Genomic DNA, 22665 nt, shown 5'->3' with positions numbered 1-22665 from the left:
CCTGCGAAGAGCTTGCTCACCCAAGCCATGAGCTGCCAGCTTCCCCAGGGGAATGCAGAGGGAGGAAATTGATGCCCTGAAAGGCCAGAATCGATAATCAATGCCAATTTGATTATTAAGTAACATATCCTTTAATGCAACACTGGGAACGCAGGGGATCCTCCACCTAATGTGCACGCAACGTCCAGTACAATTCACAAAGGCAAAGCACACATATTTATCACTTTTCTGGGAACAAGTGCTTCTATTACAATCAGTTCCTGGAGTTTATTTACATAAGTTTCCTCTCCTTGGTGCACGCACTTTGCCCTTCGGAGCTTGTCTTCAGGGGTCTGTGGATGAAGGCAGTAGATCTTCCTCACAGCTGAACTTTTCAACTCTCCTTGTGCATGCTCTAGACTCCTTGGGCACCTCTTCAAGGTTGCATCTGGCCCTGGCTGGTTCTTTCTCTTATCATTGCACTAGTCCTTGTTATCTGGCTTAATTAGATACAGTCACATTCTTTCCCAATCTTTCTAACTGCAGCCATGTTAGAAGTCTTTATTTAAGCACAAGCATCCAGGCATTGGCTAGCTAAAAGTTATTATTCAAGCTGAATAGTACTAAAATCCCCAAATCTATACATAATATTCAAATACGTAATAGGTTAGCAACTTATAACAAATAATTTCTTCCTTCGCAGTGTGAGAAACACTCATTAATTGGTAAAATATTGAAAAGGATAAAGTCTTCTAAGCAAAGGCAATACTATTTGTATTTTACAATTCAGAGCTGAATCGGATGCCTTTCTGAAAAACGGCATCCCGTCTAACAAAAGCAGTGGGTATACAGACTAGTTTTAGAGAAAGAACCATCTAAATACTCAAAGAATGCTTTTTTTTTTTTAGATTATCCAGCTATGCCTGGAGACTCCCTTCAGGTTATCCCCTGACCTAAGACAACGGCATCTCACAAGTCAATTAAGGGCATCAATTAATGCTCGCAGCCCCAGGACAGGTTCTCTCTTGACCTTCACCACCCACATCTTACAAGACAACTAAGCCTATCGATAAATTCTAATATTGCAATCCTAAGAGAGTGTTTATTCTTTCAGATAATTCACCCATGTCTGGAGATAGTCTGGATATTATCTCTCGATACAAGATAGATTTATATGACACGATAATTAACCCGCGAAGCCCCGGCCCGCGGCGCCCCCCGCATGGCGAGGTAACCCCACCCCTCCTCGCGCTGTGGTGGCGGCCATCTTAGGTGCGGGTCCGGGCGGCGTCGTCACCGCGGCCGCCATGTCGAGCGAGGGCAAGCGGCGCGGAGAGGCGCCTCCATGACGGATGAGGGCGCTTCCGCCGGGCTGGAGGGGTCGAGGTGGGGCCTGGTTCTTCGGCACGGGTCGGTGAGACAGTCCGGCCGGGGGACGAGGGGCGCATGGGCTGGGGGCGCGGGTGTGAGATGGGGTTCTAGGGGGGCGGCCGGTCTTGGCAGGGGCAGAGGGGCCTGGGGGGGCGGCATGGGCTGGGAGCGCGGGTCTGGGAAGGGGAAGAGGAGTCTGGGAGGAGGACACGGGAGCGGGGTTGTGGAGGGGGGCGGGGGCCTGGGGGGAGGCACAGGGGTCTGGGATGGGGTGGCATGGGCTGGGGGCGCGGGTCGGGGGATAGAGGTTTGGGAGGGGGGAGCGCGGGTCTGGGGGGGACACGGGGATCTGGGGGCAGCGGGCCGGGTCTGGATGATGAGCTTTGAAAGGCTTCCTGAGGAGAGGTACCAGGACCCTGTGAGAGGGCCCAGAGGTGGTTGATGGGCGTAGATGAGGAGGCTCAGTGTTGGACCTGGGGGTGTTTGTTCTCTGCAAGTGACTGACAGTAGTCAGTAGATGGCTTTTGGCCAGTGGTAGATGTGGGAAGTGCCGGGCCAAGGTGTATTTTGGTCTCCGTGTAACAGAGTTTTAACCATAAGAGGGGGATTAAGACAAAACTGAGTTGCTTGTGAGGCAGGACAGTCAGTCTCGGATGAGGCGGTGTAGTCTGTTTGGGAATGAAGAGTGTGCATCAGAAGGACCATGACCAGCAGGTCGAAAGAGATGATTCTCTCCTTCTGCTTCTCTCTCGTGAGACCCCACTTGGAGTACTGTGTCCAGTTCTGGAATACCCAGCATAAGAAGGATATGGAGCAGTTGTAGTGGGTCTAGAAGAAGGCCATAAAGATGATTATAGAATCATTATAGAATCATTAGGTTGGAAAACTACTAGGTTGGACTAGTAGTAGTACATTAGCTTGGAGTACTGTGTCCAGTTCTGGAATACTCAACATAAGAAGGATTTGGAACTGTTGGAACTACTCAGAGGATGCTACAAAGATGATCAGAGCGCTGGAGCACCTCCCGTATGAAGACAGGCTGAGAGAGTTGGGGTTCGGTCTGGAGAAGAGAAGGCTTTGAGAAGACCATGTAGCGACCTTTCAGTACCTAAAGTGGGCATGCAAGAAAGCTGGGAAGGGACTTTCTACCAAGTCATGTAGTGATAGGACTAGGGAAAATGGTTGTAAACTGGAGAGGGGCCGGTTTAGACTAGACCTTGGGAGGAAGCTCTTCACAATGAGGGTGGTGAGACATTGGCACAGGTTGTCTGGGGAAGCTGTGAATGCCACCTCCCTGGAAATGTTCCAGGCCAGGCTGGATGGGGCCTTGATCATTCCTGTCTGGTGGGAGGTGCCCCTGCCCATGGCAGGGTTGTTGGAGTCAGACGATCTTGATGGTCTTTTCCGACTCAAACCAGTTTGTGTTTTATTCTAGGATTCATTCTATGGCATTTGTTATTTTACCAAATAATATTTTAGGAAACTGCAAGAAATGCTGTTCAAAGATAATAAAAAACCTATTATAATATTGAAGGTCATGAAATACTGAGATAGGTTGCCCAGAGAGATTGCTAAGTTTCTGCCTGTGGAACACTTGAAAGCTGGTTGGGGAAGGCCCTTGGCAACCTGTGTTGTCTGACCCTGCTTTATTCATGAGCATTGAGCAGATATTCACCAGAGATCTCTTCTGGCCTTAACTGTTCTCTGTTTCTGTTAACTAGTGGTGCAGAACTTTTCAGATTGCATTAACTTTGGGATAAATACTCTTCAGACATGTCTATGTCTCTCCTGATACACAGGAAAACTCTTGAAATGCATCTCTGCAAACTTGGCTTGGAATCCCCATTCAGTTCCATAGGATTTGTAAGATCCCTGTGAAATCTCTTACAGGGATCATCTTCAAGGTGTTGCTGCCGTCTGCTTTAACTGACTTTGGATGCTTATATGAAAAGAACAGTTTGGCTGGTGTGAAGTGAGCTGGTGCCGTATATACACACAGTCTCGGTTGCCTGTTATCTAACCCAGATGATTTTTGTTAGTACAAAGAAAGATCAAAAAAGCAGAGACTGAACCTGCATGAGAATTTTTTTCCAAAGAGTGTGATAAGGTATGGTGCTTCCATTTTAACATTACAGAGCAGTGGATTTTTTTTCCCCATCAGCTTGTTATTTGTGGTGCTATTTCTAGTGGTATCTTTTAAGACTTAACGTTTGACCAGTGTTTTCCAAAAACTTTTGAGTTATAAGGTCTGTACTGTTTGGGGCATCCTGTTACTGTGATGGGTCAGTATGTTAAAAACCGCAAATTGAGTTAATTGTGTGGATATGTTTGCTGCTTTTATTTAATAGTGTTCTTTAATGTACAGGAAGAACTTAGAGAACACAGGAGTCTATATGCTCCAGCCACCATGTCTGGAATTGGCAATAAACGGACAGCTGGAGATCCTGGCCCTTCTGCACCTCCGGAGAAGAAGGCGGGGGTTGAAGACTCGGGGACCACAGTGGAGACCATTAAGCTTGGTGGCATTTCCTCAACGGTATATCTTCTTTGCACACCCCGACTCAATCTCTTGCTTTTTTTTTTTTTATCTGATAACAGAAGTACCTCTTTGCCTTCTGTGTAAGCCCAGTGATATGGCTTGTGTGGAATGTGCCCTGACTTGTGCTTCTGCACAGGAGGAGATGGACATCCGGACCCTGCAGGCCAAGAACCGGAAGCTAGCAGAGATGCTGGACCAGCGGCAAGCCATTGAAGATGAGCTGCGGGAGCACATTGAGAAGCTGGAGCGTCGGCAGGCCACTGATGATGCCTCTCTGCTGATTATCAATCGATACTGGAATCAGGTGAGGCACATCTGTTGTTATTTTATATGCACTGTACTGTTCCATTGCACTCCTTATATTCACATCCATTCTTTGTTCTGTCTTTCCTGTGTCATCATTCAGTTTGATGAAAATATACGCATCATCCTTAAACGCTTTGACCTGGATCAAGGTCTTGGAGACCTTTTGTCTGAAAGAAAAGCACTGGTGGTACCAGAACCTGAACCAGACTCGGACAGTAATCAGGAACGCAAAGATGAGAGGGAACGAGGTGAGGCACTTAGCTGTGGGCAGTGTTCCTGTCCCTTTCTGAAGGGTAACAGAGGCTCTCTGATTGTGAAGACTAGTACTATGTTGCCTGCTAGAGCACATTAACTTTTTTTTGCACCTCTTTCTGTTCCCAGGTGAAGGACTGGAGCCAGCATTCTCCTTCCTAGCCACTCTTGCCAGCAGCACTAGTGAGGAGATAGAATCTCAGCTGCAGGAGCGTGTAGAGTCCTCCCGCCGCGCTGTTGCCCAGATCGTGACGATGTATGACAAGCTGCAGGAGAAAGTGGATGTGCTGACGCACAAGCTGAATAGTGGAGGTACGCCCAAGGTGGCTTATTCCTGGCTGATACTCAAAAATCCTCATCTTCCCCCAGCTTAGATGAGATTCTGCATTGGTACGCATAAAGGCCTGCTCCTTTTTGTGCTCTTGTATCTTCTGAAATAAAACAGCTTAGCTTTCCAAACTTTCAGTAGCCAAAACCTCTAATAACTTCTAGTACTACATGCCAGAAAGGTATCATAACTGTCTCTACATTTGAATGCCAAAAGCTTTGCCCAGTGTGTTTGGCGAAGGGAAGGACTTGTTTCTTCCATTAGTGTGTTCATGCACCTTAGAAGTTACAGGTTACACTTGAACCTTATCACCCAGCAACCCTCAGTTAGTGTGTAAAAACTTCATGCTTGCAAGTAAAGAAGTGAAATCAGAATTACAAACTGATGTTGGGCACCTCACTCATGGTTCAGTAAAAGGTGTAGGAATAATAGGAATAACGAGCTCCTCTGTTAAAAGGTAGCATGTTAAACTGCAGAGCCTTTTGCTCTTAATGCAAGTCAAAGCTCTGTATGGCTGGAGATCAGTCTCTTGGGAACTACTTGCTGGAGAGATACACTAAGCAGAAGTTAATCAGACATTTTGTTTTGTTTTCTTTTTTCCTCTCTTTACTGTGTAAGAATTAAACCCAATCTTGCTTGATTTCTGTTCACTTTCTTTTCTTCACACATCTTTCAGATATTTCATTGATGGAAGAAGCAGTTGTGGAGCTTAATACCTACCTCTCACATGAAAATGGACGGCTGCAGGAGCTGGCTGATGTTCTTCAGGAGAAGCATCGAATCATGTCTCAGGAGGTATAAAAAGGAGAGACAAAGAAAACTGCTTTAGGCCCATGCTTCAAATAATTTCTTGTTACCATAGTTTGGAAAACAGGCTATTGCCTTATAGAGGGACAGGAACAACAAGGTTTGCAAGTTGCATTCTGAAGAAGGGTTATGGAAAAGGTGTTTTTTCTGTGAATTGTACATAGATTTTCTGTGTGATTTGGGTTGATTTGCTTGTTACAACACTGAATGAAAGAGTATAACCAAACCAGTGAGTTGAATGTGTTTAATTTTAAAATAAAACAGAGCAGAGGAAGTGGTAAGGTGATGCTGAGGTGGTTGCATAAACATCTGAGACACTTAAGTGACAGTCATTCAGATTTTCTTGGTTTCTCTGGGTCATGTATGAAAGTGTAACGACATTAACTACAAGATGATCCCAGTCATTAAGGGACTGGTGTTACAGGCAGTTTGTTTCAGAGGTTTCAGTTCGCTTAACAACTGTTAATGCTGGCCTTGCTTGATGCTATACCATTGTCACACACTGAGGGAGACAGAGTAGGACACAGAACTGCATTTAAGCATTTAGTTTATTACCTGTACTATTACAATTCTAAGTCAAGAATATAAGCTTAAATCTAGACCAATGTTAGTATCCTATAAATGTTTGTGAGGGACTGTATGACCTGTCTGGAGTTCAGCTATAAAGTCATTTTCGATGTTTCTATGAGGTTGCTGCTAGTGAAGTTTTGCAGACACTCTGGTGCTCAGAGGGATTGGATCCATGATGTTATGTCGACATTGGTGGGGGTCTCAGACCAGCTGAGAGGGAGCTCCAATTACGACCTGCTCCTCTCATCCTCCTATAGTTCCTTCCAGAGTGATAACATCTGGGGTATCAGCCACCCCAGCTCCTTATCTGCTTTACGTTTTGGCCAGTGACATAGCTGGTAAGGGTCACAGTGGGTTGCTTTGGGCCCCTGCCAGTGCAACCTGAACCAGCATGTAGGGATCCGAAAAACTCCGACGTCATACATCAAGGCATTTCCAAGACACAAAACTCATGGTTTCCATGTCCATAAGTCATCCAAGTACAACATATATTGGTTTCTATTCATAAATCTTATTAATACTTAAGTTTTCAAGATCACCTCTGATTCTTTGTTCTGTGGCTATGGTATAACTGCGCATACTTGCGTTTATATATGAGAGGGGTGACCAGGAGCCAGTTTGGTCATCCTGATAGGCAAATGAGTGACAGAGACATAATCGCTAGCTCATTCTCCCTGACTCATCCTTGCTGCACATGTGGGCTTTGATGTGGCTGCTGATGCGGAGTGGCCACCAGACCTCTGTCTTGCTCTTCCACCCTGTGGCTCAGAAAAAAACAGCAGCCCTCTTCAGCAGCTTTGGGGGGAGAGAGGGGGGATATGTCATTTCCACCCCATGGCATCATCACTTGTTTGACTATTAAATTTCAGAATTTTGAGGAGCATCACGGCAAATGCCATGATACTTATCCTCGATAGTAGGAATCATGTCATGTTCAGAAGTGATCATTAAAGCGTTAACATGTTTGACTACTAGAGTCACAATTCCTTAAAGCAAGCTATCCAACCTTGAATATTAATCCTAAATTTTTATACTTGTTTTTAGAGGAAAACAATGCTATTTTTTTCCTCAAAGGATAAGGAATCAGTAGAACATTATAATTATACAGTGGTAACAGAACAGTCAAAGAATTACACATTAAAAGGTGTCTTTAATTTTTATTTGTAATATTTTTCTTAGACCTCACCAGCTTTGAAATATTTTGCAATGCCTTAAGAAATTGGAGCGGTGTAATTGTGACACTAACATATCCTTTTAAGGGTGTGATAAGGGTTTTTGGTTAATCATATGCATGTATGATAGCAAGTTATCTGGTTAATACAGTCCCATAATTTGACTGGCAGTAAATGAGGATTTTCTTCTCCATTATATGGATCTATTTCTATGAATCATAATGGTCCACATGCAAGATAAATTGTTAGATTGGTGGAATACAGATAAATTAATTTGTATACCACTTAGTTCTAGTTAACACATTATATTCAAATGTAATCCATATACTCCAAAAATATTTGGTTGCTAATGTTTGATCATGGTGTTTTGATATAAAGTTTCTTCCAAGGTTTGTTACTTTTACATATATTGAGGAAGTTTTCACTTGCCCCTGTGCCTACATAGGTCAAATAATTTGCCTATAGTATTGTGGCCATTATTGGCTGGTGCACACGGCATTCCAAATATTATTAAGATCAAGATCCTCAGGGCAGGTATAATTTAAAGAGGCAACATTGTGTACATCAAATGCTGTACCAACCAGAAATTGCTTTGCTACATATCCAATGATGCTACGTTTGAGTCCAATTCATAGTTCCTGCAAGTCTTTGCAATAGTTGAAGGCAGGCTTTGCTGCATTATTGCTGATGTTCTTTTACCTTTGTATTCGTATTCTCTATGGGATATACATAAATTTAAAGTTTTAACTAATGTAGATTTTTCATATGATAAACTTGAACACACCGTTCTGTAACACAAACAAAATGACTACACAAAAATACATCAGCAATCCTTTGTAAGGTTCTTCCCTGTCAATCAGGTAAATATTTTCTTTAAGTATTTTTGGATATCCAGGAGTGATCCGTGAATATACTGATGGCTAGTGTTTTATTAAAATTTTGGAGGGTTATCCCTCTATATTTTAATGAAGCCTGTTTGAGTCTTCCACAGTAACCACTGTGGTGCTCATTCAGTCTCTGCCTACTCCCATATTTTTGCTCAATTAACTCCAGTCTTCGCGTGCACTTGGATTGGTTCTATTACATTTCATATATGTTGTTATACCATTTACAATATTAAAAATCCCAGTGTGGATTATTCAATGGCCAGATCTTGCATCCTTTTGTAAGATCTTTTCCCATTCATCTGCTTTAAACGGCTCTCAAAAATTTACTTGAAGAAGGTTGTAGATAGCATTAGAATGTTGAATTGCCTGCTAAGATGCAGGGTTAAGCTTTGCAGTTTGCTACAGTGGGGGAGCAGTAAATACAAGCAAAACAGCTGAGGCAAAGGCGATAAAGAGGAAAAAAAAAAATTAAGAGAACACAGCCCCCCTTCCTTCTCCTTCCCAGCCATTTCTGGCTGCACTGCAGAGAGATAACATAGTGTTAAGGATACATAAGAGACAGAAAGAGGGTGTGTGGTACCTTAATAGATTTACTCTAAATTGCTGCAGCTAAAGGTTTATGTTTTTTAGATAAAAAATGCATTTCTGTTAGTGAAAGCTCTTTGAGGTGGCCACTGTTACTTTTGTCAGAACTAGTTAAACTTCTTAACATAACTTGCATGCCTATATTTTTCTTTGAAAGGCCAGCTGTACCATAATTTTTTTCCAATATCACGGCTAAAGAGCAGCCTCTTTGTAATGCCGAGTGTATTTCTTATTTATGTGCACTGTGTGCTAATCAGGCTCAGGCTGCATACCTTGATAAGGCTGAACGGCTGTAGTGGAGCAAAGCTGTCACCACAGCAAAAGACAGGTAGAAAGCACATGAATCCAGGGTATGATGAATAAGAGAAAAATTAATATTGAGCACTCTGTTGATTCTGTTCAATGTGCTGACTGAAATACTCTTTTGATTGCAGTTCTCCAAGCTGCAAGAGCGAGTGGACACAGCAGAATCACGGGTATCTGTTCTGGAGACTATGATTGATGACCTTCAGTGGGATATTGACAAGATACGCAAGAGGGAGCAGAGGCTCAACCGGCACTTAGCAGATGTTCTGGAACGGGTGAGCATCAACCTTTTTGCCATGAAGCCAGAGAAAGGGGTGTAGTTTTGTGATATATGACATATCTTATCGTACATTGCTGTAGTATATGAGAATCTGTAGTGTACCATTTTTGGTCTTCAATATCAGCAGTCTTGGCATTTAGTGGGATGTTGATGAAATCTGTTGACTTTTTTGCAGGTAAATTCCAAAGGCTACAAGGTGTACGGAGCTGGGAGCAGCCTCTATGGGGGCACAATCACCATTAATGCCCGCAAGGTAATGTCAGGACCTTGGTTGTGGGCAAGGAGAAGAATAAAGTCAAGGAGAACCTGTGCATAGGGCCGTAGATCAGTACAGAATTTAGGTACCTCCTTTGTCACAAATCTGAGTGACTCTGGGCAAGCCGTTTTGTCTGTATACAAGTTTACTGCTTAAGAAACAGACCTGATGGAAGTAGACTCTGTCTCCCTTGGTAATGTTAACTTACTGTTGAACCTGTAATTTCTGTTAATGTAGAAACAGCTACTTAATTATTACCATCAATAGATACATTAATGCTAGGATTTAAAAGTAGTTTATCACCAACAGTTCGAGGAGATGAATGCAGAGCTGGAAGAGAATAAAGAGCTTGCTGGGAATCGCCTCAATGAGTTGGAGGAACTACGCCAGGATCTTGAGGAAGTAACAACACAGAATGAAAAACTCAAGGTAAGACCTCTGTACCTGTTTGAGGATGAAGGTATTCTTTGTGGTTGGTTGCCTTCTGTCTTGCTGTACTGTGTCTCCTCACTAGTGCTGTTTTCTTCTGTGCTTGCTTTTTAGCTGAGTGAAGTTTTGTACCAGGTACAATTAGCAAGTGTGTGGCCTACACTTGCCGTTCTGTCCATTGGTGACACCATGTGGTCATCATCGGAAATTGGCGCGGTTTCTTATTTCCTGTTTTCCATTCTTATCTATTCAGTACATTTTAGTGATGTCTAGTTAAAACTGATTTCATCCCTTTACAAGCATTGGAACCTCTTACCACCTTTCCCCTGCTTTGTGCAAATGGAACCAGAAAACTGAAAAAAATCGAGGAAGTTGTGTAGCTAGGCTCTTGAAAAAGTCAACCTCACTGTGGTAGAATGGATAGATAGGAAAGAGTATGAGTTTCTTATGTCTTAAAAAGGTGGTAATACAAAAAGTTGTGCTTATAGTAGGAAGTAGATGATATAGAGAACAATCTAAATTTTTTCTTAGTAATCAATAGATCTGTTAAGCTGTTAAAAGAAAAGTCTGAGTGAGAACCTACATTTCAGAGGTAAGAGTCCAGAAACTGTCTCAAGGCACATCGAAGTTCTGTTTATCCACCTGAGTTTATTTTGAGAGAAAATACACTTGGTGTACAGCTTTCTTTTTCTCTTAATTTGTGTTAAGCTGTATGTGTTTATATATGTGTCTCCTTCCCTGCTGGTTTTCACAATCAGTTGCAAACTTTTTTGTAAGGAAAATTGAGAGTCTGTACTGCTGCTTTCTCTCATTTCTTCTCCTTTCAGATATTCTGTCTTGTACTGGTAGAAAGCTAACATAATGCCTACTTGCACATGTATTTTCTCTGTTTTTCTGTAATAATATTCTATGTGTCCATTGACGTAGGCGATTATGATTTTACAGTAAATCCATTAGAAAAGTGTATCGTGTTTTCCAAGGTCATATCTTTGAGAGAAACTACTGCAGAACTTGAGAATCAAAACCTCTTGTCATGTGACTATGCAAGAGAAACAGCCTGGAGCACACAGAGAAAGTGTAGACTTTACAGTGGTACTGAAGCACATCACTTGCATCTGCTTCACAGCAGTGCTGTCGAAGGTCTTTCGTCTGTGCTTGTGGCAGCTTGATTCACTTTTCTCCTGCCTTGCAAAACAGATGCCAAAGACAAGGAGACCAATTTTCTTACTATGGTGTTTTCTTGTGTCTTGACTAGGTTGAGCTGCGACGAGCAGTGGAAGAGGCTGTGAAGGAGACCCCAGAATATCGCTGCATGCAGTCACAGTTCTCTGTTTTGTATAATGAGAGTCTCCAGCTGAAGGCACATCTTGATGAGGCCCGCACTCTGCTTCATGGCACCCGCACTACCCACCAGCGACAGGTGGAACTAATCGAGGTAGCGCCTCTGCTCCATCAGACTAGGAAACATTGTCATTCCACTGACCATCACTGCTGGGTCTGGGTGGCTCTGGGAGTGCTCAGGAAATTTATCTTCCTGGCAACAATTCACCTGTTCTGATACCTCATGTTGATGAGGTGATATATACTCCAGGGTCACAGCACCTAGTTCTGTCCCCTTCTTACTCCTCAGAGGGATGAGGTCAGCCTTCACAAGAAGCTACGCACAGAGGTTATTCAGCTAGAGGACACCCTGGCACAGGTCCGCAAAGAATATGAGATGTTGAGGATAGAGTTTGAACAGACACTTGCTGCTAATGAACAAGCAGGTATGGAGTTTTTCTGCTGTGCTTAAAAACAAACACACCCTCCACCCAAATGCCTGTTAAAAGCTTTACGAGTCTGGAACCTGGATAGGAAACCAGTAATTTTCAAATCTCATCAGAGGAAATAAGTAAGTTATTTCTAAAGTAGCATTTAAGTCATGGGAGTTTTTTTGTAGCATGACACATTTTCCTTAGGAAAGTGAAGAAAAATGTAATGTTAAGGCTGAATTATAACTGGAAAATAGCAAAGACTTATGGTTGCATGTAAAGTTGGCATGATTTTCCTGCAAATATGTTGCTCTGTTGTGTGGCTGAATGATAGTACTTTTATTTTGGTTGTTTGTCATTGTCTGTTAGCTTATTCTCCATCTCCGTGAAAGTCTTCAATGAAGGTTGGCAAAAGTGTGGTTTGTTACAGTTGTGTTTCTGTTTTTGTAGGCCCAATTAATCGGGAGATGCGTCATCTTATCAGCAGCCTCCAAAATCACAACCACCAACTGAAGGGAGAGGTGTTAAGATACAAGCGCAAACTGAGAGAAGCTCAGTCTGACTTGAGCAAGGTATCAGAGCAGCAAATACCAAAAAGAGCAGGAAGTGCTTAGGAGAAGGGGGAATGCTGACACCCTTGCCTGCTATATCAGCCTTTCTGAAATGGCATGTGAGGTGCAATGTAATTTTCAACAGAGCTCTGCACTGTGCTGCTTCCACTTGCCAAATGAATGGTCTTCCTTTGTAGCTGTATAGTGCTCCGTGAAAAGTAATAGTGATTATGAAGGGGGGATGCAAACTTGGATCTGGGCAGAAAAGGGAAGAACAGTTAGGTACCTTTATGGATAAGCATCTAATGTTGTGTTTTCTTCTGTGTCTTCTTTGTATTCCACGACAGATCCGCTCTCGCAGTGGTAGTGCTCTCTTACAGTCACAGTCAAGCACTGAAGAGACAAAGGAGGAACCTGCAGAGATCAAGCAGGAACCTGATGATCCTTCTGCACAAGTGTCTGTCCCCAAGGCTGCTTCTGAAGATGTTAATGAAATGAAGGCCAGGAGAGATGAAGAGGAACGGGAAAGAGAGAGACGGGAGAGGGAGAGAGAACGAGAGAAGGAAAAAGAGAAAGAGAGAGAGCGAGAGAAAGAGAAGGAGAAAGAGAAAGAAAAAGAAAAGGAACGAGAGCGGGAAAAGCAGAAGCAGAAGGAATCTGAGAAGGAGAGAGAGTCCAAAGAGAAGGAGAAAGGGAAGCATGAAGATGGAAGAAAGAAGGAGGCTGAAGCAATCAAGCAGCTGAAGGCTGAGCTCAAGTAAGAGTTGTTGTTCCTCCATTTCATGTTTAGTAGTTCCAAAACTGAGATGTTTGTGTGAGATGACCTCCAGTTTGCTTTTATGAGATTAGCGTCACTGAAGTGAAAGGAGAGGTTTCTGGCATACTCTGTGTGTTATTTTGACCTGGACAATGTTGTAACATTTATCTTAAGACAGCCTAAAGTCTAAATTACCAATCCAGTAACAATTGCGTAAAGCTTTGCAGCTGAATTTATTAATAAGGGGAACAATTGCATTTTCTGTCTTGCATCAGTACCAAAACAGAAATGGATAGTTTGTTACTTACCATTAAGTTATTGTTTCCTCTCTATCCCACTTCTCTTGTCTTTTCAAGCCATATGTGCCTGAACATGTTTCTTTTCAGCCTGTAGCCTTTACTCCTTAGCTGCCCAGTACCAGGACAATATGAGCCAAGGAGGATTGCATGCCATTTGGGAGATGCAGACGATATTGCTCTGACTTTCATACTGGATATGTAACAGCTATCTTTCCTGCTGTATTCTCATCGTTGTGTATCTCCCTTTCTACAGGAAGGCCCAGGAGAGCCAGAAGGAGATGAAGCTGTTGCTAGATATGTACCGTTCTGCCCCTAAAGAGCAGAGAGACAAAGTGCAGCTGATGGCAGCTGAGAAGAAGGCAAAAGCTGAGGTAAATATCATTTTGCTTCCCTTTTTCTCTTCATCGTGTTACTTAAAAGTTTTTGGATATTTTGCACCTAAACTGTGTTGGTTTTGTCTTCAAAACTGGAGGTTGTTCCTCTTCTCATCTTTGTCACTTAGAAGAGATTGGAATAATCTGGAGATGAGCAGGAAGACTTTGGTATGTCCTCTTCTGGGAAGGGATGATCCCTTTGCCCAGGCTCAGGGACATCACTACTGCTTTCTCAGTTGCAGATTCAGCCAGTAGAACAGCTGAGCACAAGTCCGAGGGTAGTACACACACAGAGGACACAGACTTGGCCAGTCAGACTGCCACATACAAGGTGCTGCCTTCAACAACATGTACATATAAGACTCAAATAAAACATAAGCATAGGCAGGCAACTCTCCTGCCTCCTCTTCAGCTGGTAGAAGGTCTCTAATGCAGACACATACAACAGTCTCTGGGTTGACAGGCACATATACATTTGCAGATCCCTCAAGAACCAGGACAGCCCCTCTGTCTCTCTGGTACACCTGTGATCCCTCTTACCTTTTCCACGTGCTGGTCTTGCCTGTAGCTAGAACTTTTTCTGTGCAGCACACATAGACATTGGGTAGAATGCTGGATTACACAGAGGTAGTTAAAAAAATATTTAATGAGAAGATCTAGGTAGATGACACAGGCTGAAGTGATCATGCGCAGGGCTGATCCAGACACTTGTGTACTGATGGTCCTCATTTTACATGTAGTTGGCTCCTTTTATATCCTTCTTTGTCTAATCCTAGTTTGTCAACACTTCCTGATTTTTTCCTCTATGTCCCTCTTGGGTTTGTACAGCTTTGTCAACTCCCACAGCCCTTCCAATCCAGGATCTACCTCTGGCTTACAGCCTTATCAGTTGCAAAGTCAAGGTTGATCTTCCTGGAATGGGTGCCTGTAGTTTCTTGGTAGCCTATCAGCTGTTGTTACTGGGAAGATTTGTTTCTTGTCTTTGTTTCCCAGGGTTTTTTTTGTCAGGTCTGTGTCTCTGTATATTTTGGTTTTTGTTTCCTTCTTCCCTCCCAATTGACAGGGCTCATAGTGAGGTACATTGCTGGAATAAGCATTTTCAAACTTCTATCAATTAGTGTGACTGACCAGCTTTGGATCTCAACTCTGTTTCCATTATCATTTGCCTGTCAGGTTTGTGTCCCTGTATGGCTTGGGTATTGCTTCCTCCTTTTCTTATTGTCCCTGTCTGCATTGGAAAAGGTCTGTGACCAGACGCTCCTAAAGGAACAGATGCTTTCTGTCTGCATACTGTTATGTATACAACTACAAGAGACTGATATTTCTACTCTCATAAAAGATACTATGGAATTTTCAAAGGTTTTTGAAATCAACATCTTAGGCTTACAGCCCATGTTTATTGGTCCATCTGCCAGTAACACACTGTCCTATTGAGATGAGATGGGACTTTTTTTCCTGTGCTTTGAAGGCAGTTTCTCCAGTGTTTCATATAATTGTGGGGAAAACAGGCTGTTAACAAGGTTCAGGCCATATTCTTGTGTTTAGTATCATTTCTGTTTGTCCTTTCCGTAGCTGGAAGAACTGAGGCAGAGGGTGAAAGAATTGGAAGACAAAGAGAAAAAGGAGAGTAAAAAGATGGCTGATGAAGATGCACTCCGCAAGATCCGAGCAGTGGAGGAACAGATTGAGTATTTACAGAAGAAACTAGCCATGGCTAAGCAGGTGAGAACTTTCTGATGAGTTCTGTATTGGCTGGAGCATCTGAGAAGGAACTGCCTTCAGGTTACCACCAGGAAAATCGCCTGAGAGAAGGAATTTCTGTCTCTGTATGTGCCAGAGATATGAGCTTTACCCCATTTGTTGAAGGGTGAGGATTCAAGCAGCCAAAAAACTAACAACAAACAAAAATCCTTGCAGCACCAGGGTGTCACAAAGCTCATGGCAGGGTGGAAGAGAATGTTTGTTTATGGTGTAGGTGAAGAGCAGATTGAGAGATGGCTGAATCAGCCTCTAGGGGTGGAAGTTGCAATTTCTTATGAATTTCTTAGTGTCTGCACAGTTCATATAAGTAATACATGCACATGGTAATGTGATATACCTTCTTCCACAAAAGAAGAGCTTAATCTAATGATAAGAAACCCACCTTAGTAGGGGAGAGGCAGGCAGGTGACTTGACATATACTTCTTTAGAATTCAGATTCTTTTCTGTAAAGAACAGAACTGTTCTATCTTGTCACTTATTCCTTTAATGTTGAAGTAGCCTAAGTGAGTTTAAGGGGCTTGACAGCTTCTTAGTTTGAAGCTGTTGAGTTGTCCACTTGTAGAATTCTTGACCTAGTGTATATGACAGCTATTCAACAGGCTGTGAGGCAACAGTTTCTACCCAGTTCTGGCAGCGACTATGCCACAGCTGATTTTGCCAGCTGAGAAGACATAATCTATGAATGCTTGTGGAGATGACCATCTCTTTTTTGCATCTTCTAATTAAGGGCATCTCTGCTGAGGTGCACGCTTAGCAGGAGCACCTTTTTCTGGTTGCTGTTCAGTGATACTCAGAAATCTTCCTTCATCTGGTGTCTCTGAGTAAAATTTTCAGGATCGTTGTATGGGGTACTGGAGACAGTTTTGCCAAAGCCTGTGATTCTTTTGCAGGAGGAGGAGGCCCTGCTGTCAGAAATGGATGTCACAGGCCAAGCCTTTGAAGATATGCAGGAGCAGAACATCCGCCTGATGCAGCAGCTGCGGGAGAAGGATGATGCCAACTTCAAGCTGATGTCAGAACGCATCAAGTCTAACCAGATCCACAAGCTGCTGAAAGAGGAGAAGGAGGAGCTGGCAGACCAAGTTTTGACACTGAAGACACAGGTAGCTGGGGAGGAGAGAGGATAACAGAACTGATGGGAAGGTGGAGGTGTTTTGTGTTAACTGTAGTAGGCAGCAAAGCTCCACACAGTTGTTTGTGTGCTCCTCCACAGTAGGATAGTGAGAGAATCAGCAGGGCAAGAATGAGAAAGCTGGTGGGTTGAGATTGTTTAATAGTTAAAGAAAAGCTGTGTGCACAATCAAAGCAAAATATGAATTCATTCGCTACTTCCCATCCTCTGGCAGGTGTTCAGCCACCTCCAGGAAAGCAGGCCTTTATCACACATAATGGTAACTTGTTAAGACAAATGCTGTAACTCTGAACATTCCTTCCTTTTCCTCTTTTCCACCAGCTTATATTGCTGAACGCAATGCCATGTTGTGTGGAATATCCCTTTGGTCAGTTGGGCTCAGCTGTTCTGGCTGTATCCCCTTCCAAATTCTTTTGCACTCTCAGCCTGCTTGCTGGTGGGCAGCACGAGACACGGAAGGTTTTGATGCTGTGTAAGCACTGTGCAGGAGTAGCTAAAAGACTAGTGTTATTGATAATGTTTTGGTTGCAAATCCAAAATATAGCACTGTATGAGCTGCTATGAAGACAATTAACTGTACCTCTGCCAAAATTAGTACAGGAGGGAATCTTGCCCATATCAGCCTAGCTACACGTGCTGCATCAGACTTCAAAGGGATCTGTCTTAGTAAGAAACAAAAGACTGCTGTATGATTGTAAAATGTCCTACGGCTTCACTGCTATGGAGAGGAGGAGAGAGAAGAGAAGTGGGAAGTCACTGTCCTCTGGTAATGGTACTTCTGCATATATATTCTGCCACCCTTGGAACCAAGCTAGAAGTGTTCAGTGCGTTACAGCTATTCTATAAGCCATCTTCCAAAAAATAAAGCATCTTTGTTGTGAGTATTGGACTTCTAGGTTTTAGAGTGTTCACCAGAGAGATCTGGATAGAGCTAGTGTGTCTGTGTTCAGGGAGAAAAAGGCAAGCGCTTTGGTGATGGGAGGCAGGGATAGTTTTTGTCTGCAGCTTTAATGACAGAGAGTGCATTTCAGTTCTTCTGTACCTCTGTTCTCCCTTTTCAGGTGGATGCCCAGCTGCAAGTTGTACGTAAGCTGGAGGAAAAGGAACACTTACTGCAAAGCAGTATTGGAACAGGCGAGAAAGAATTAGGTCTCCGAACACAGGCCTTGGAAATGAACAAACGCAAAGTGAGTGATTGCTTGATTTCCTTTTGGATTGTAAGATGGAATTGTCTTGTGGGAAGCATAGAAGGCTCCCAGCTCATATTGATATTTTAGAACCTGATATTCCCTGGTTTTGGAAAAGTATACTGGAAAGCTGAGGAGTTCTGGAGAGAGTTCTGATTAAAGTATTTTAGATTGTTGTTTCCTTTGATAAGGAGGAGCAGGTGATAGGTGTTTCTGTGAAAGTCTGATTAGGGAGCTGTACTAAGGTGCCTTTAAAAGGAAACTTATCGTGAAAGAAGAGGCAGCAGCCAGATGGAGTTAACTGGAGTTAAAGCTTTTATAGGCAAGATGGGGTGAGTAAAAGGAAAGTGGTGGCTGAGGAATGTTAAGACTTGTAACAAATGTCTAGGATCAATGAAGTAGGTCTCTTATAAGTAAAGTAAGACTCAGGGTTGATGCTGCCTTTGTTGTTAAATCTTTAGTAGAAATGCAGGAATAAAACAGACGGAAAGAACAGCAGAAATACCCCTGTGAAAAGGAGATGGAGGGAATTTAGCACAATCATTTGTGTTTAATATCACAGCCTGGGGTTTTGAGGGAACTTGGCTAATAGAGTTATTGGTGCAGGGACAGGTGGAGAGTGTTAGAAAAACTGGTGAAGAGAAAAAACTATTATACATAAAACACTTGCAGTTCTGTCTAGTTCAGCAATAGAACTGCTTCTATTAGTAGAGAACAACTTAGAGAAATGTAGGAGGTGGAAGGGTTAAAATAGTTGAACAAGAATTGTGTTGTCATTACTATTTTTCTAAGTGACATGTATCGCAGTGTGACAGGGATTGGCTCTACAGAGAGGAATGTTGAAGCTAAATGATTAGAACTCGTTAATAAAAAGCTCTTTTGTTGTTGAAATAACGTTTAGGGAGCAATTCCAGTTATTCCATCTAGAAGTGCCAAAATCTGAACAAAATAGAATCATAGAATCACTAGGTTGGAAAGGACCCACTGGATCATCGAGTCCAACCATTCCTACCAATCCCTAAACCATGCCCCTCAGTACCTCATCCACTCGTCCTTTAAACACCTCCAGGGAAGGTGAATCAACTACATCCCTGGACAGCCTGTTCCAGTGCCCAATGACCCTTTCCAATAGATCTCCAACAGCCTAAGTATTATTCTGTGAGCAGTCTTGGATCATCAGGTAGAAAGACTAGAAATCACTAAGGCTCTTTTTCCATGTTTTATACTTCTAAACTGGTTTTCTTCTTCAGGCCATGGATGCAGCCCAGCTTGCAGATGATCTGAAAGCCCAGCTAGAGCTAGCTCAGAAGAAGTTACATGACTTCCAGGATGAGATTGTGGAAAACAGAGTAACTAGAGAGAAAGAGATGTTCAACTTCAAAAGGGCTGAGGTAGATACCTCATGTGCAATATCTGTGTGCTTTGGTGTTTGCCTCCTTGCGTGCTGAGCTCTGAGTGGGTTCCAGCTACACTACTTTTCAATTTTAGCTTTGAAACTTTCAAAGTTTCACTTTGAATTCGAGCTCATTAGGTCTTGGCTCTAAGAGGCTTTGTCCACTGATACCTGATGATGCATGTGGTACCAGATTGTAATGTAATCTGTCTTAAATCTGTTGGGCTATCGGGGATGAAAGTATGGGTTGAGTGACTTAACCAGGTGCACTGTTGGCTAGGTGCTAGTGCTCTTTGGTCCCTGAAGAGGCTGTGACAGAGACAATACTGCTCATTTATTTGATATCTTCTCTTCATGCAGGAAGATATTTCTAGATTACGCAGGAAGCTGGAGACAACTAAAAAGCCTGACATGGTTCCCAACTGTGATGAGATATTGATGGAAGAAATCAAGGATTACAAAGTGAGTAGCTGTCTCTATCAGCTTTTCTCTTTAACTCTGCTTTAGTCAAAGGGCTGTGTAGTTATGTTCTCAGGATTTGACATCTCTTTCCTCTACTGTGGAATTGTAGACCTGTCTTGCATTGAAGGTTCTACCTTCTTGTGAGGAATGGAAGGACCTTCATCTTCAGTCATCTTTTAATATACCTACTGCAATGCAGTGGGCCCTCACTATTACTGTTTCTGTATTTCAGGCTCGCCTGACTTGCCCCTGCTGTAACATGCGCAAAAAGGATGCTGTACTCACGAAGTGCTTTCATGTCTTCTGTTTTGAGTGTGTGAAAACACGCTATGACACCCGGCAGCGCAAGTGTCCCAAGTGCAATGCTGCCTTTGGTGCCAATGACTTCCATAGGATTTACATCGGTTAATTCTTTCCACTGGAGCAACGGAAAGTTGCTGCTTACGCTGACCACCCAGCCTCTCTTACTTTCTGTGACTCTTGCCTTTGAGGCAGTAAGTGCTTCTGTCAGCTGATCTTTAGTCTCTTCTGGGACATGTGGTTAGGGTATAGAAAGAAACAGATTCTGGATCTTGATTCCATTTTTGTCCCTTTTCTTTTATTCTTGCTGTTGGTTTTTGTGGAGTCACTGTGGCGGAGAGGACATTTCCTATCCATCTCTTTCACACTGCCAAGTTGGGAACATGTAACTGAAGTCCTGACTTGATGGAATGGAAGCTGTCTGTGGTGCAGCAGAGATAAACAGAGACTTTATTTGAGGATTTTGCTTTGGATCTTAAATTATTGATCTCACCAAGGTATGTTAGTGTTTCTTAGGGTGAATAGTTTCCCAGTTAAAGGGCCAAATAATGAATGAACAGGTACATTGTAGACTTCAGTGGAGTGACTCCTTAGACATGTATCTTTCTGAGTCAGGGCAAGAATCTGTGAAGGCTGCTGCATTACTAAACATCCTCCCTACCCCCAAAACCAAACACATATCCTGGTATCCAGCAGAGGAGAAAGATAAGACATATAGCATTCCACTGATGAACTCTGGTTGATGTGGACATTTTCCCCTAGTCTGCGGCATTGCTGTCATTGTCCTTAGTTTCCAGAAATAATTTGTAGGAGTTATTTTGTTGCAACTTTGTCACAAAGATTAATCTTGTAATGCACAAAATCTAATAAAAGCTGTTGTCTGGGTTATTTTTCTGTTTTTCTTGCCTCTGGTAGTATATTTTTGCTCCTGTCCTTCGTCCAATTATTGTAACCATTTTTCACAAGCTCTAAGCTTCTAAGGTAGATGAATTTCTACCTTCCTTTGTTTTCAGAAAATGGTTAACAAAAGCAATCTTTGTCATTTTGGCTATATCTTCACTACCTTATTCCTGACACAAAAGAAGGACCAAGATGCTGAATTATTTGTACAGTCATTTTGTCATGGCTGCTGGGGATTTCATGAAAGGACATAGAATAGGTTATGGTCTGTGTGTTTCCTGTAGCGTAAGACTGTATTTCAAGTCTGCTGAAACCAAAATGCAAAGTTATTTATGACATTCCTTCAAATGGAATAGCGTTTTTCCTGTAAACTTAATTTTCTTGGAAGGTGCAGCTGTCCTAAGTTTGTCTCATGTGTGTCCCTTCCCTGAACCATAAACTCTGTATTACCTTCCTGTATTCACTGTAGGAAATTTTCAAACAATAGTAAAATGAAAGTAATTAATCCCACTGTCTCACAGTTTGCATTATTATTTTTACCTTTCTGAAAACATTCAGAAAGTATGAATTAAGTCTTGTAAATTATTATGAACCCTGAAAAGCGAGAAGGAACATATGACCCTGTCTTTGCAAGTGGAAATTGGGATGCAGAGACGTTGTGGTATGGGTGAAGTTCTGTTACAGCGTGTGTAGAAGAAATGAAAGCAGAACCCTCTCTGTTCTCCCTGGAAGTTGCTCCTTGGACTACAGTTTGACGTAAAGCTGGAGAACCAATGGTCCATTAGGAATACTAATGGTAATGGTAGATTTTGTGGTAAAAATGCTTGTTCATCAAAACCAAGATCTCTTGCACCTTCAAACAGCTTTGCGATGGTAGCAGACTTTTACAACTGTCAACAACAATCCCCTTTACCCTTTCTCAGTCATTAAGACACATGACCTTTCTACTGAAAATCAAGCTTGAATCTTTTGTGGGTATACTGGCAGTGTCTGGTCGTAGTAGAAAAACGTTTGAAACAGCTTGGATTTGTTTCACAGATGATGTTTGGAAACTCCTGTTTTCTCTTTCATCACCAAGAAAAAAGTATTTCTTATTTTAAAATGATATCTTAATTTAAATTCAGGGAATCCTTGCAACTCATTTTGGAAGTGACTGAATTTCTTTCTGTGCTTATAATTCAAACTGAGAAATGGTGCGAATTTAGATCGTTTGTTTTGACTTTCAAGAATGAGTGGAAATAATGAAAAGTTTATTAAGAGTGGAATTACTTTGGAGTAACATAAGGGAAGGGGTAACAAGTAATCATTATTAAAAATCTGCTGAAATTCAGTGTCTGAGTCGGAGAAATTGTAAACAAAGAAGAAGCCTCTCTAGCCCTAACAATGTCTCTGTACATACATAAATGGGTATATAAAGAAGAGTGGTTTCGCGAGAATGTTCTTTTTTCTTGTTGTGTCCTTTTTTTTTTTTTTTTTAATACTACAAAATAGCAGATAGGTCAAACTGAAATAAAACTATAAACCGTGGGAATTTTCTTTTGATTTTGTTTCTTGCTACCCATCTGGTACAGGGCATAAGAAATGTTGGGTCTAGCCCGCACCAATTGATGTCAATAGCATTACCCTCTGTCAAGCAAGAGATTAATCACCTCTGTTGTTAGGTGGTCCAGAACCCATCTATTTTTCCAATCTGTCAGTTGAAGTTATTTTCTCCTTGTGGCAGCTGAAGT

General features: G+C 42.4%; 1 protein-coding gene across 5 annotated transcripts; it reads left to right on the top strand.

Annotated features, from left to right (window-relative positions):
* Positions 1–1239: 1239 nt before the first annotated feature.
* RNF20 (ring finger protein 20) lies at positions 1240–22259 on the top strand. 5 transcript variants are annotated; one of them, XM_054053805.1, is made up of 21 exons: positions 1240–1365; positions 3241–3457; positions 3716–3886; positions 4026–4193; positions 4296–4443; positions 4577–4759; positions 5452–5570; positions 9231–9377; positions 9558–9635; positions 9948–10067; positions 11323–11502; positions 11698–11833; positions 12269–12390; positions 12717–13126; positions 13679–13796; positions 15372–15521; positions 16452–16664; positions 17755–17880; positions 19131–19271; positions 19634–19735; positions 19968–22259. In XM_054053805.1, exons 3-21 carry the CDS (start codon positions 3758–3760, stop codon positions 20142–20144), a joined length of 2967 nt encoding a protein of 988 aa, XP_053909780.1. In that variant the 5' UTR covers positions 1240–1365; positions 3241–3457; positions 3716–3757; the 3' UTR covers positions 20145–22259. The 5 variants fall into 5 exon arrangements, with proteins under 5 accessions (XP_053909780.1, XP_053909779.1, XP_053909782.1 ...); XM_054053804.1 differs by having other exon boundaries at positions 1253–1389; XM_054053806.1 differs by having other exon boundaries at positions 1298–1393.
* The last annotated feature ends 406 nt before the right edge of the window (positions 22260–22665 follow it).

The sequence above is a fragment of the Cuculus canorus genome, chromosome Z, assembly GCF_017976375.1.
Source record: "Cuculus canorus isolate bCucCan1 chromosome Z, bCucCan1.pri, whole genome shotgun sequence".
Taxonomy (NCBI): Eukaryota; Metazoa; Chordata; class Aves; order Cuculiformes; family Cuculidae; genus Cuculus; species Cuculus canorus.
Note: the sequence above shows the minus strand (reverse complement) of the source record. Positions and strands in the feature narration are given on the sequence as shown.

What these genes read in the sequence shown, in the direction of transcription:
- RNF20 (XM_054053805.1), top strand. Translation starts at nt 3,758, where the DNA reads ATGTCTGGAATTGGCAATAAACGGACAGCTGGAGATCCTGGCCCTTCT. An exon ending in TTGGTGGCATTTCCTCAACG is followed by an intron (nt 3,887 to 4,025) that starts GTATATCTTCTT and finishes GCTTCTGCACAG; the next exon opens with GAGGAGATGGACATCCGGAC. An exon ending in TGGAAATGAACAAACGCAAA is followed by an intron (nt 17,881 to 19,130) that starts GTGAGTGATTGC and finishes TTTCTTCTTCAG; the next exon opens with GCCATGGATGCAGCCCAGCT.